Here is a 14,788-nt window from a genome sequence, read left to right on the forward strand (position 1 = left end):
TGCTGTAATTGTCAAAATGAAAAATATCTATATCCGTACCTTAATTAACTTCTTTGGCTGCGCGAACGTCCAAGAAAGCACCCATCACATGAAACGCGAACGTCCAAGAAGGCACCCGACACCTGAATTTAGAAATCGTTCCTTTCTTCTTGACAAATAAAATGTACTCTTTCTATTATTCATTTTAAGAAATAAAGTTACCTCCCTTCTCATCTCGTAGAACGAGAAAGAGTTATTTTGGAAGACAACACCAGTCATTGTTTACGTGCTCCTGGGAAACAACCAAGCTTCAAAATAGCAGCGCCAGGATCAAATTATGCTATTTAAATAGACCATTTGAAATATTACTATTATGTAGAGGTAAAGTAATCGTAAATTCACTACATTTATGTTTGTTTAATACTCAAATTGGCGCAGATTTCGCAGAAATGTATTCGTAAAGCGATTTATGCTACTCAGTAATATTATTTATTTATGTTGTGTAGTGGCCGTCGGTTTGCATCATATTTATTGACCTCAGCTGGCTGTATATGTTGTGTTGGATTTTTCAATTAGACAGGCGACCGTGCAAAGCTGTATACTCACAGTATAGCCAGTCAATGTCGTTAAAAACTTCCATTTCAGCATGTTCAGTGTTGTCAATTAGACGAGTACCGGTAAACTACTAAGTATGACTAGAAAATATACGCTTTTGAAATGAAATGGAATTATGCAACTGATATTTTGCACATTATTTCATTGAAAATTTCATTTTATTTTCTCTCAAATTGTCTCAATTAATTCAATTATTTAGCTACATGACATGCACATTTTGATTTATTTTCGGGCATAAAAAAATGTTTTGGACAAAACTTATCTTGAACAATTAAGAGTAAATGATATCACTGAACAATCAATTATTCTTTTAAAAAGGATGAACAGTGTACAAAGAACATGAGCTGTTGAGGTTCAGAACAACCTGAGACGTACCACTATAACCATCGATAACTGGGTTATAGTAGTCTCAGGAAACCACCTATAGTTCAAATAATTATGATAATTTGAAAGGCTATTTTATCTTTTTCCATTGACAAATGATTGATGCATTCCTGAGAGTGCATCAAAACAATGGAAAAAACATCATTTTTTGGTTATTATCTCTTGTTAAATTATCTATAATTTCTATTTTATATAAGTATCCTATATATTAATGATGTTTTTTTGAAGAAATAACTAAAATTTATCAAATGTTCATGATATCATGAATGTAGAAAAAATGTAATTTTTGCTGTATATTTATCAAATTTAAAAAAAATTGCATTATTGACTTTTCCATGAAATTTGATATAAATAATCTTCAAACGTAATCAAACCTAATGGCAGTTTTAAAAAGAGGGGTCCATTGAACTCATTTAAAAGTTAAATTAGTTTGAATGATAAAAATCAGTCCAAAAATGCATCTTTTTGCGACATATGTCAAAGTTTGACCACGCGAAAAATAACATTTTACGTTAGAAACGTCATAACCTCCCCTGTAACCGTATAATATGCACTTAAGGAGTTATTGCATTTTATAGCCAACTTTAACAGTCATGTTTTACAAAAATTTCTCCTCTGAAACAAATTTAATAAAACTTAGCCACAAATATCATTAGAGTATCAAGTTTTAAAAATTTGTAATGATGCGGAACCCAATGTCTCGCCTGCTTATGCTGTTATCAATGTTTTCAGTGTGATAACTTTAGGTTGATCAACTACAACAACATGTTGGATTGCTATGTCTGGCTTTTGTGACAAAAGCCGCAGGCTCAACAGAAATAGGGAAAAACTCATTAACTTTTACTTTAGATACAAGTTTTGGATTGTAAGAACCTTCTATCCAAGTTTGGTAAAAATCTGGGATAGTTTATGAATCTACTAAATGTTTTAAAAACATTAACTGGCTAAATTGCAGACTGTATGTAATATTAACTGGAATGAAAACTATATCCATTTATAAGTAATATACTGAAAAACCGAAAATATTTTTTTTACAAATTCCCTTCTAGGTCATTTAGATACTAGCCTTTGATCATAAACAAGCTTCTATTCCAAGTTTGGTACTAATCCAGGATAGTTATTAAAATCTTTAAGGCTTAAATTAAAATATTGTTTGTTTGCAGTTTACCGACCGACCCTTGAAAATCCTCCCGACTGTGAAAATTTTATTGCTTTAAATTTGAAGAAATTTTTTTTAATACCTCTATTGACGCGATCCGGAACTTTGGGTCCTTTCCGGAAATGATTTAAAGTCTGGGTCAATTACGCATTTTAAGTTCGTTTTTTCTTAGCTTCCCGTCAAGCGTTCATGTGACCATTTAATGATAAAGCACATGGAAATTGTTTACAGGTATCCATGAAGTCACGGAGAAGTACTTTACGCTGTCGTCTCGTGTCAATTTTAAGACAAATAACAAACAAAAAAGTTTATTAGTAAACTGTTTATACAGATTCAGGCACATGTAATGATGTGTGATGATGTCATTGATGATGATGCAGCGGATATTCATAACTGACACGATAACCATTCTGTCTCAAACAAATCGGGTTCAGAATCTGTGGAGCCTGACTTTATGGAACCAATTTCAGTGGTTAAATAATTCGACAGCAGCTTGAAGTATGGCATATTTTCTACAAATCGTTGTGAAGACGACAAAGATGAAACCACTCCTCCGTGACTTAAATCTTCATGGATATCTGTTAACACGCCTGTATGGAGGAAGGGCTCATTTGAAATGTTAATGGATATAGATCATGCCAAATCAATAAGAAGCAACCCTAACTACACAAAGATGTAGAGAAAATGAATGGTTAGCTTGAAAAATAAATATACTCTCTCTATATTAAATCTATCTTCGATTGCAATGAGTATGCTCCTTTAGGATAAGGGGGGCTGCCCCACTCATTGCAATTATTCTCTTTCTTACAATATTAAATATACCCAAACTGTGTGGCCTGTGTGAATTCAATTAAAACATGTCCTTAGGAGCTATGCTGCCAATTATTTTTATGCATTAAAAACATTTCAGTACAGACCATTTACTTTTAATGCGGTGCTATGGATTTCACCCCAAACTTTAGATTTCTTTGGTTTTCATTAAAGCCTGGCAAAAATATAACCTTATCACATATAATTAAATATTGTTAGAAATATGAAAACAGTCGGATGTCTTAATTCTTTTTTTTCAATTGAGGAAGATTCAATGGTTATTTTTTTTTATTAAAAATACACTCTTTAATAATTGTCTTATAAATCTATAATAATATACATTTTTCTGATGAAAATACTCTACTTATGAAAACATTCTAGTCAAGAAGCATACATGTCTGAATATATTTCTTTAAAACAGTTCTAGTCATAATGACATTCCTTGTTTATAAGTGTTCCAGTATTTTAATAATTATATCATATTTTATGTCACAAATTGGATAATGACACTATGTTAAAGTTTCAGTTTTGGTTAAAAAGTTTTTTATCTGAAAATACCTGTTCATTTGATGTTGGTTTTCAGAATGTCCAGTGTTTGTTGTTTTAAAATGTTTTTTTTTTCTTCACAAGAAACTTGTTTTAGTGCAACTGCTTGTTTAAACTGTATTTTGGCTGATAAAATAAAATATTTTTCCTACCTACCGACCCTTCAGTCTGAAGGTACAGTCGGAAAACAGCAAACAAACATATTTTTAAGGTTGGCCTAAACTTTATCCACAGAGTGAATATAATGTTAACTGGCAGAAAAACTAAGTCCATTTATTGATAAGTAAAATATGGATACAGGATTTTTTTCAACACATTTATTTCTGGATATTGTCTTATAATCATATTATCATTAACATTAGTTACTTAGCTTCTGTCCAAGTTTGGTAGAGATTCAGGATAGTTAACGAAAGCTATTAACAATAGTAAAGTTTTAATACTTTAACCACACATTACCGCAGAGTGAATACATGTTTTTGTGGACGACGCCTGGAAGACAGAATGTAACATTGTTATGTCTTGCTTTTGTAGCAGGCTAAACAAAAATGTCCCCAATGACACCACCTGCTAAGTCGCTGTAGATCTCATATGTTATTACTATCTTACTACACTACTACATGTATAAAACAATGCATGATACTAGTGTACATATAAATAAATGCATGTTTTCAATATTTTATCTAACTTATCTTTCAAAAGTAATTGAAGTAATGAATTACAGTTCCAAAGTAATTGGAAAGTACTCAATTACAGTTCCAAAGTAATTAGAAAGTAATTGTTGCAAAGTAATTGCATTGTAATTAATTACAGTTGCAAAGTAATTGGAAAGTAATTACATTCAATTTGGTAAAAAAAAGTCCAATGTAATGTGTAATTTAATTGAAGATTTTGTAATTGTAATTTGATGTAATTAATCAGGGATCTCCATGGATGAAAATTGAACGATGGAGGAACTTTCACCATCATAAACCGTATCTACGCCGTACAGTGTAGCGCGATCGAAAATATTCCTTCCCTCCACATAAGGATAGGTGAACATGCTAATTCATTACTTATTTAAATTATATTTATTTGAATTTTCATTATAAATACTATATAGAAGTATATATATTTTCAATAATTGCCGCTTGTAAAATGAATTTCGGAATTACGATACGATATTTCTTTACAGGAAATATTAAAAGTTTCTACTTTTTAACTTTTAAAGTAATTCTATCGTTACAATACAGCAGTACTCAAGTTATTTGCAATGAAATAATAACTACTGTTTTACCTCTTATTTTATACTTCTTAAAAAGGGGGATGCTCATTGCGTAAGTCAAAATAAAAGCACGTGTTTGACTTGTTAAACTTTGTTACTGGATTGTTTATTTATTTATCTAATCTGAATTATCATAAGCATTTGCGGAAACTTAGTTAAATAATTCGACAAATGAATCTTCAGATAATATTCTCCTGTCTGGTTTGTTGATCTACCCGTACAAGCTCAGGTACAAGTGATTAGCAATTTTAATCCGGATATCCCTCAGGCGTTAGAACTTTATTGGATTATACTAAAGCCTGGGGGTTATGCAATTACATGCATTTGATTATAATTGCTAAAAAAAATGGCATCAGGCTATAAAAACGATTACAGTTTTGAACGATGGCGGAAATCAATTGAACGATGTCGCGGGTCATTTGACGATGGCGCAAGACATTTGAACGATGGCGGGGCGCCATCGTTAAACAGGCCATGGAGATCCCTGATTAATTATTTTCAAAAGTAATTGTACCCATCTGCCTATGTCTACTGTTAAAAATAGAGAAATTGCTAGCAGTGAAATACAAGTTTTGTCTATAATTTTTAAATTGTTATAAATCGAGAAGTCTGTAAGAAGCAAAAATTTTCAAAGTAATAAGCTCTACCAATTGTCCATAGATGTTAAAACTGTTAGACAAATTCTTGAAGGAGTAATTGCTTATAAATAACAAATTTTACCATTTTTTTTTAGAGTAAGATGAAAAAGTAACCCAACTAAAGCATGTGTTAAGTTACAATGTTTTCATCAACATCACATTTTTTTAAAAAGGTTTTAAAGATATATAACTTTGATCTACTTCAATCTGCTGATAAAAAAAAAACAAAACTAAAATAGCATTTAGGAAGCAAATCTAGCTATTCCATTGATTCTATGTACTAAAATATTTTATTATTCCAATTCTACCTTGCAACATTTATTATAAATGCTGTATAGTTTTGTTTTCATTCTCAAACATGCAAATGATTAACATGCATTGATAAACTTCTTTACAAAAAATACACTTCCAATTCAAAGATACAGTAATAAATCTATAACTATAAGTTTAAATCTATTTTATGTGTGAAAATCAATATTCAGTATGTACAATTGAAAAAAAATCCTACTTGTTATAGCCTGATTAAACAGAAATCCACTATAAAATAGAATATTGATAAAAATAATACAGATTATAAGTATTTCTTCCCTTTCTTTGTAGGTGTATGAAATATCGTCTTCATTATATTAAGAGGGTATGGAATATCATTTGACATTCAGTGGATAAAAGATGCAATATCATAATTACAAATAGATCAATAATAACAGAGCGGCGTAAAGGGGTGGTTTCTGCACGGAAGAACACGAAATAAAATTGCCATTTCACAATGAACAAACAATTAAAAATTTCTTGCACGTTCATCTTTTTACCGATTTCACAAAACACAGTAAATAGCAAACCTTTTTCAAGGCTGCACATGGAATAAAAATAGCAAAACACAATGCACTTAAATAACCCTTTACCACCCTCATAACAGACTATAGTCAAACAAACAATAATCTTCATATCAAGCTCAGAGAACCTATATATAATAGCTTCACTAGCCTTTGACATTTGGTTAAACAATTCAGTAAATGTACAGGCATGAAAAATATTATGAAGTATGTAAGAATTTTACATGCAAGCATTAATATATATTATTGTTATTAACTGGCTTCATGTATGGTACCAAGGCATGTATCCCATCTATAATAATTATATGATAAAAGTGCTGGAAAGAAAAATGTACTCAAACAAACTTGTTACCTTGCTTCATGTACATTTTTCACGTAACAAAAAAATATGTAAATGATCCATACATTCTGTTTTAAAATAAATTATTTGAGTTATTTCCCCTGATACATGTGTAACAACAAAGGTTTACAAGTTAGAATCAGTAATGAAATTTTGGCCTCTGTTGACAATGTTTTCTCTGAGTAACAATCTGCTTTACTACATGTATGTGCTATTTATTTATAATACCAAACAAATAAATATATATTCTAGGGACACTTTGAACACAGTCACAACATAAAATGCAATGAAAGCGAAGACTTTTTTTGATGCAGATAAACCAAGTGAGAAGCTTAACATATCTAATGGCACATTGCCAGGTATAAATGAGGAGGCATCAGATGGAGAAGGGGACAATACTGGTTTCTTAACAGCCGTTAGTTCGGCAGTGAAATTTCGGAAATTGAGAAAGAGGCATTTGAAGAACAACCCTTCAATTAGAAGATTTGAAAGACGCTACACTGAATTAGGTAGGTACTACTATAGTGATATCATTTTAATCCTATTTAAGTCCTTTGATTAGACTAGAAAAATGAAAAATAAAGGGGACGTCATGATCAGAATACCTTTTGGCGCTATGCATTTGAAAATCAAAAAGGATTATATTTAAATCTATCAAATATATCCTTCAGTACAGATGATGATAATCACAAGGTTCTTTCAGATATTATTGCAATTTTGGGGGTCAAGTAATTTAATTTCTGTTCAACGTGTTAAGTGGAGATGATGCCTGTAGAAATGACAAATAAACAGCATTTATCAGTCAGAGCTCAGACATAAATAAGTCTGAATCTGCTTTTGACTCATAGAAGTCTAAATTTGTAAGTTTTAGGATTTGTCTCCCTTAAATGCAAGACAAAATACGACTTTAATAAGTCCAATATTGTTAAGCAAGAAATAATTAACCTGGCAGAATCAAAAAGTTGCAAATATCGACTCCTACAAGTCGATGAGTGATCAAAATTGGTTGACTTCAAGACCCACGCATATTTATAAGGAGGTCATGCATCTAAATCAGATAATGACAACATTGAAAGCCAATGCTTTGTCTTCTAAAGAAAAAAATATGAATGAGAGTCTAAAAAATCAGAGATAATGTTAATTAACCTTACAATGCAACTACCTGGAATCACTTTTAATGAGGTAAAACATCTGTGTTTCGTAAGGATGTTCAATTAGATAATTAAATATAGATAGCTCAAGTCCTTGTGAACTCTCATACAGGTTTTTGCTGTCATAGGTGGTGTAGTTTGGCCACAAAGTAACATTAAGTTTTTTCACCAACATAAATAGACCTAAACAAGTCTGTCATTTTCTGACTTAGATAAGTCTAAAATTGAAACTATTTTTTTAGAATAAATACATGTTTCGACTTATTTAAGTCAAAAACAAAAATCGACTTGTTTATGTCTGAGCTCTGATGACTGTTTATTATTAAGGTTAAATTTTTTCATCAATAATTGGAAATTTCAAGAACTTTTATCTCCAAACCAAACATACTATTTGCCTGCAAATAATCAATTCAGTTTAAATTTTAGATATATCTACCTACATGTACATGGTATTTAAAAAGTTGTTAGATATTTAAAAATCATTTTTAAAGTCAATATTTGTATTTCAAAGATAATGCCTTTTTAAATGGATGGGTCAAGGAAACAGTGAAAATAGACTAAAATAAGAGCTTAAAAGAACATTTTTTTTTTATAATTCATTAGACTATTACATGAAATTGTAACTGTTTTATATTTCAAATTGCATACATAATATATTAAGTTTAAAAAAATCCTGCACACTACGCTTTATACATGTAGGCTAAATGGGATTGAAAGCTCAGCAGGGACGATTTTGTCAAAAAAAGAGGGATGAAAGATACCAGAGGAACAGTCAAACTCATAAATCAAAAATAAACTTTCATGAAATCTCATATTGGCCTAATTTTTTGGGTGTAAATGTCAATGCTTTGTACAAATAAGATAAGCTTAACAAAAATGTTCTTTTTTACTTCTATACATGTCCATGATGTTAAATTTATATTAATCAACTTGAAACAGTTTTTAATATTTTTCTATATTTGAATTCTTGGATAAGTCATTTTAAAATTAATTGAAATTTGGCCGGAGGATGTCATTTATTCTGTAGAACAAAAAGATAATATAGACGAGAAATAATATCATTTTGAACTTTGGTGGATAGTTGTCTCATTGGCAATCAATTTTTAACCCCATCCCCTTTTTTTTATATTATAAGTTCAGAAGTTCATGATCATGCACAATAATTCCTTATCATGCTTATCAAAAACAAACAAAGCATTTAATGGTATAATGTGTATTGAACAATATAAGATATTCTACAAATCATTACGATTATTATGACACAAATTACTAAAATAAATAGTGTATTGGACTTCATTAAGATTTTATATAAATCATTGTTGACACACATTACTATTCTATTGATTTTTAATGCCAATTGTTTATGATTCTGAATTATTGAGATTAGAATTTAGAAACCTGTCCATAGGATTGATTATAATCATGATCATGATAATGGAAAAGGTAAAATTGGGTTTACTTATATCATGTATATAACAATAAGTATTTTGATATACATGTATCATAATTATTCAAATGTATGAGGGCCATATTGAGGGGCATTTTATCATTTCTTCCTTTTTGTAAATTTATGTCATTTTTCTCTATTCTCATTTTTTGGCTCATTTATTTGTGGTCTTGGGTCATATTCTGTGTTCTGCAAACCCCATATTGGCCCCTCATTCACTACTACATGTACTGGTGGTCAATTTTGAAGAATATGGAAGAATGTACAAGTTCATATTCACATACATTTGAAAAAGGTTTGATATTTTCTTATTGTATATATTTTAAAAAGTTGTAATTTTGTTTATAATTGATAAAAAAAACTTTGTGATGTGATGTGTTGTACTTCTTGAGGAATTTATTAGTTTATGAAAGTTAAGATTTTATATTAATTTGACTATATGAATTGAAATATTTGCATAAGACAATTTAGTCTGATAAGGAGGATATATAATCGCAATGATTTTATTCGCAATTTGATTTTTTTCAGATGAATTAAACAGGAGTTTTCTCATCACAAAAATTAAAACTCGCAATAACAGATACTGTTATAATTTCTGAATATATACAGTATTTGTATAAGACATTTTTGCCTGATATTGAGGATATGACTTTATGTACGCAGATGTTTGGCCCTTGAAATTGCAATTAATTATTTGTATTATTTAAATCTCAATGTATTCTGAACTATGTAAATTTTACAGATAAATAAAAAGCCAATGCAAAAGGATTATTCAATTTGAACACTTCATTAAAGCAAAGCCTGAACAGAAATGTATTTGAGTACCTTTGCTTATGAAGCAATTTTTTTTTTATTTCTATAGGACCTCTATTGAAGCCAGAACAGAAACGTATTGACCACATTCTACTTTATGATAATAAATGATTATCTTTGCTTATGAAGCAATCTTTATAGCTGACTATGCGGTATGGGCTTTGCTCATTGTTAAAGGCCATACAGTGACCTATAGTTGTTAATTTCTGTGTCATTTGGTCTCTTGTGGAGAGTTGTCTCATTGGAAATCATACTGTATCTTCTTTTCTTTTTTTGTAGGACCTCTATTGAAGCCAGAACAGAAACGTATTGACTACATTCTACTTTATGATAACAAGTACTCAAAGGATGAAGAAGATGAGGTCAAGCGAAAACATCTAGAGGTTAAAGAGTCCAAGAGAGAAAGATTTAAAAATGCCATGAAATTGGAGGGATTTCTCCTTCAAGAAGAAATAATCAGGAACAATGTATTTATCAAGATTCACTGTCCATTTAAAAGGTTGTGCGCTGAAGCAGAAATGGTCAAACTGGAAATGCCAATTAAAGATGTAAGCTTAATAAATATATATTTATCATGTCTATGTATAGATAAAGGTTGATTTCTTTAAGGCACTTTCTATACATATGTGTACTAGATGTAGTCTTCTCATATCTTATAGAGCATATATCAGAGTGGCATCAATTTCTTTCTGGATTAATTGCCAAAACCTGAACTTTTTAATAAATGATATTAACGCTTCTTTGTAAACACTAGTACATGTACCGGTAATAATAAATATATAGATGTGGTGTGATTGCCAATGAGACAACTACTTTTCACCAAAGTTCAAATGAAGTGGGGGTAAGTATTTATAGGCAAGACAGCATCTACCGTACAATAAAGATTTAAGACTGATGATAAATCCCTTTCCTAGCCTAGGAGAATAAATTTGAAAATACATGTTCTATTTTGTAGATATAAGAAGATGTTGTATTAGGGCCAATTAGACAACTCTCCATCAAGTCACAATTTGTAAAGTAAACCATTATAGGTCAAAGTACGGCCTTCCAACACAGAGCCTTTGCTCACACTGAACAGCAAGCTATAAAGAGGGTCTCATTGGGGGCTTCTGATCCCGGATCACGCTTACTGTTTTGTCAGATTCCTGTATCCCAATTACACTATGTACGTCAGCAATTCTCATTTTTTTTGTAATTTCCCGTGTCCCGCTAGACTTCATATCCCGTTTTCACAGCACAATAATTTGATTTTTACGTGTCACGCTTACAAAAAATCGGCAATCCCTCGTCACACTTAAACCCTAATGAGACCCACTATAAAGGGCCCCAAAAATTACTACTGTGGATTCATTATTATTCGTTGGATACTTATTTTCTTGGGTTTCTGGGTACCTGGGTACCATGTTTTCCTCAATCCACGAACATTGATACCAATAAAAATAAATAAATCCACAGTATTGTAAAACAATTCAAACATGGAAGCCTATGGTCTAAACGAGAAACTAGTAACACTTACTGTAATTATGAACAACATCTGCAGACGACAACTCACGGGGGGTAACTTCCTATTATTGGGTATACGGGGATGTGCCAAAAATATGGGTCATAATTTTGCGAGATTTTATATAAAATGACCCTCCTTTTTAATGACATCCTATATTAAAATGCATTTACGTTTATAACTGTATATTGATTTGGGGTATGATCTACATATCATATATAAACTTAAGGGTAGCTGGTATATTTATGAATTATGAGTGATGATGAGTTAGTGCTTATATAAGCATGGGTCATATTTTAAATATTGTATATAAGTATAGGTCATTCTTTCTTTTAAATATTTATATAACTATAGGTACTGAATTTCAGTGAATGTTATATTGAAATGGGTACGTTTTTTGAGGCAAAAATGGCACACCCCTACCAAAAAAATATCGAAGTTACCCCCCCTGTGCGACAACTACTTAAGTTTTAATGAACATAAACTTAAAGTGGGTGCATAATTTTTAGGCTGGGATAAGAAAGCGTACAAGGAAGTTAAAATATATCTATGAGGTACATGTAAATGAAAAGAAGGAAGTTGATGAAAATGACAAACAAATCAATGCCATTCAGAAAGAGGCTGCTAAAGTAGGAAGCAATTTGCTGTTTAAAATATGACAAGCTGTTTTACTTTGATTTAACAATGCATGGCTGTACTTTTTGGCTAATGTGTTTTAACAATGTGTGGCTATTTGATTGGAATTGAACAGTTGTTTGATAATTGTATACTAACAATGTTTATAAAAATGGCTGTATTATTTAGATTTACTAGTAATGGCTGTTTTGGAGGTTTTAAAATATGTGTTGAACTGTGTTTAACAATTTTATATGTTGACTTAAGTGTGGACAATGGGTTAAGATACATTTTTAACTCAACTGGCCTAAAGAGCTAAGTGAGCTATTGTCATTACTTGGCATCTATTCTCCTTTGTCGTTGTCTGTTAACTTTTACAAAAACTTTCTCTAAAAGTATTTGGGGAAATTTAACTAAACTGATCATCATTTGGATGTTTACTTTAAAAATGTGTCCTATGATTCCTGTTTTACTGTGCTAGTTTTAAGGTAAAATCTGAAGGAAGACATGTAACCCTAAATTAAAAAAAAGTTTTGTTTTTGTTTTTCTTTTTCAGTGTGACAAAAAGGAACCAAATTTGGGATGTTTTGGTCAATTCTTAGAGAAACATTTCGAAACAGATAATGAAGGTTTGTCAGATATAATCTTGTTATTTATACTCTGAGAATTTGTTTGTACAAAAGGACAAAACTTAGATTGGACTGCCAGATCCCATAAAAGTTTGCGATTTTTTAAATATTTATGCAACAAAATTTTGAAAAAATCAGTTGTCGTCTATTGGTCATACATCAAATTGTGAATTTGTTGCAAATCAGAAATCAAAGATGGCCATCATCGTGAAGCTTTATTTGTAATACATGTATTATAAAAACATTTTATATTCAGGACAATTTCCAGCAGGTATGGTGTTACTTAGGGTTTGTTTGTACCTTAAAAGTGAAATTCAGCCACAATTTGTCTCATAATCTTTACACAATTTGTTTAAGACTATTTGAATTCATTTGCATTCTTTGTGTATAAATTTTCAAGGATTGTGAAAATTTTACTTTTTATGGAAGATTATTGTGAAGCATGCATTTGACAAATTCTTTATTCAAGCTTTAAACAATTTAAGGGGTTATAGGTATCTAAAATTATAGGTTACGTTCTAGAAAATTAGTACCAATGAATAAAAATGAATTCAAAGTTGAAACAAAGAAAATCAAATATCAAATAACTTAAGTTTGACTAATGGAAGGCAGTATTTACTTTTAAAGTATGAATTAGTTGTAATACTTTAATTATAGATACAGTGCAAATATTTATGTGTTTTTATGAAAAAATCTGGATTTATGTGTTTGGATTTACCTACATTAGAAACACTAAAAGCAAAGGATGACTATATTTACAGTCTGAAACACTTGTAGTTTACTTTAAACAACATTTAAAATACTAAATTAACTTTAATACCTGATAAATTTTGTTGAGATCGATACAAGACTGTTTCCCTATTTTTAAAACTTCTTATTTCAATTTGAGTTATAGAAGGTTATAACTAGGGATGTCAACGAGTACTTGAATACTCGAGTATCGCTCGGTAGAACAGAGTATCGATTACCAAAATGATACTCGACTAATCGGTCTCCCGTTAGAATGTTGTAGCTTTCTTAAGTTTAAACAAAAAATATTTTCATCAAGTGCACCTCCCGGGACATAATATATTATTCATTATTCAAACTTGTTAAATCTTTGAATACGATTCGTATATTTGTGTTTAACTGTCATTTAGAATTCCTCAACACAGATAGAGGTATATGTATATGAACAAGAGCATTTTCCAAGGCTGACACTTTTAGCTAATCTTAGTCATTCCTCCACCTCTCTCAGACCATATATTTCATAAGCAGGACCGTTATTTACCTAAAAAATGGCTACATCCCAGAAAAAGTTGACAAGAAAATATTTTTAAATAAGAAGAAATTCGTTACATCCTGTATCGACCCTCAGGAAATGATTAACGGGATAAGTAAGTTATAATTATCACCCCTTTCATTATCATTGAATTTGTTTTTTTACTGTTTACTGTTATTTGAGTAATATTTTTTCTATAGATATAATTAATTAATTACTTGATTAGATTACTACCAGTTTATATAATTTGTACATGTAGTAAATGAGCTAATTATTATGGTATAGAATTCCTTGGACTATGGTCTAGTCCTATCCTGATCTAGGTTATAATGTTGAGGGTTTTACGATCATAAGACAACGACTTACAATAAATGGTATAACTTTGTGTTTTTATTTTGTGAATGTTTTACCGAACAAGTACTCGAGTATCCCTCGGTAAATTCAACGAGTAATCAATTAGTAAATCTTCACCGATTTGACATCTCTAGTTATAACATATTAATATAAAGAATTACCAATGTCTGTATCTGTGTTTATACTGCTCTAGATTTGCTATGAAATGCACACTTATTGTGAATGAAAGCACACTCAAGTGATCTACTCCCAATTCTTCAGCTATATTTCACAATTTCATAATAAGTATGCTTTCCAACACGTAGTTGATACAAAATGCAAAGACCGAGTGCCCCTTAATTAAAGTTTTTTTTTATTTCACAGTGAATAATTCATTAACATGATTATTGAACCCCAGAATTTTGTGCTTTACAATGAATAATTCTATACTGCACTCCTGTTTTTTTTTGTGT

At 30.5% G+C, this 14,788-nt stretch overlaps 1 protein-coding gene across 1 annotated transcript in view; it reads left to right on the top strand.

Annotated features, from left to right (window-relative positions):
* Window positions 1-231: 231 nt before the first annotated feature.
* LOC139486025 (anoctamin-7-like) overlaps window positions 232-14,788 on the top strand; it is an 80,337-nt gene continuing 65,780 nt past the window's right edge. Inside the window, exons 1-4 of the mRNA XM_071270715.1 lie at window positions 232-360; window positions 6,818-7,074; window positions 10,256-10,524; window positions 12,649-12,721. Coding sequence (XP_071126816.1) covers window positions 6,852-7,074; window positions 10,256-10,524; window positions 12,649-12,721 — 565 coding nt within the window. The 5' untranslated portion in view covers window positions 232-360; window positions 6,818-6,851. The remainder of the gene's footprint in view (window positions 361-6,817; window positions 7,075-10,255; window positions 10,525-12,648; window positions 12,722-14,788) is intronic.

Source organism: Mytilus edulis, chromosome 8 (genome assembly GCF_963676685.1).
Source record: "Mytilus edulis chromosome 8, xbMytEdul2.2, whole genome shotgun sequence".
Lineage (NCBI taxonomy): Eukaryota > Metazoa > Mollusca > Bivalvia > Mytilida > Mytilidae > Mytilus > Mytilus edulis.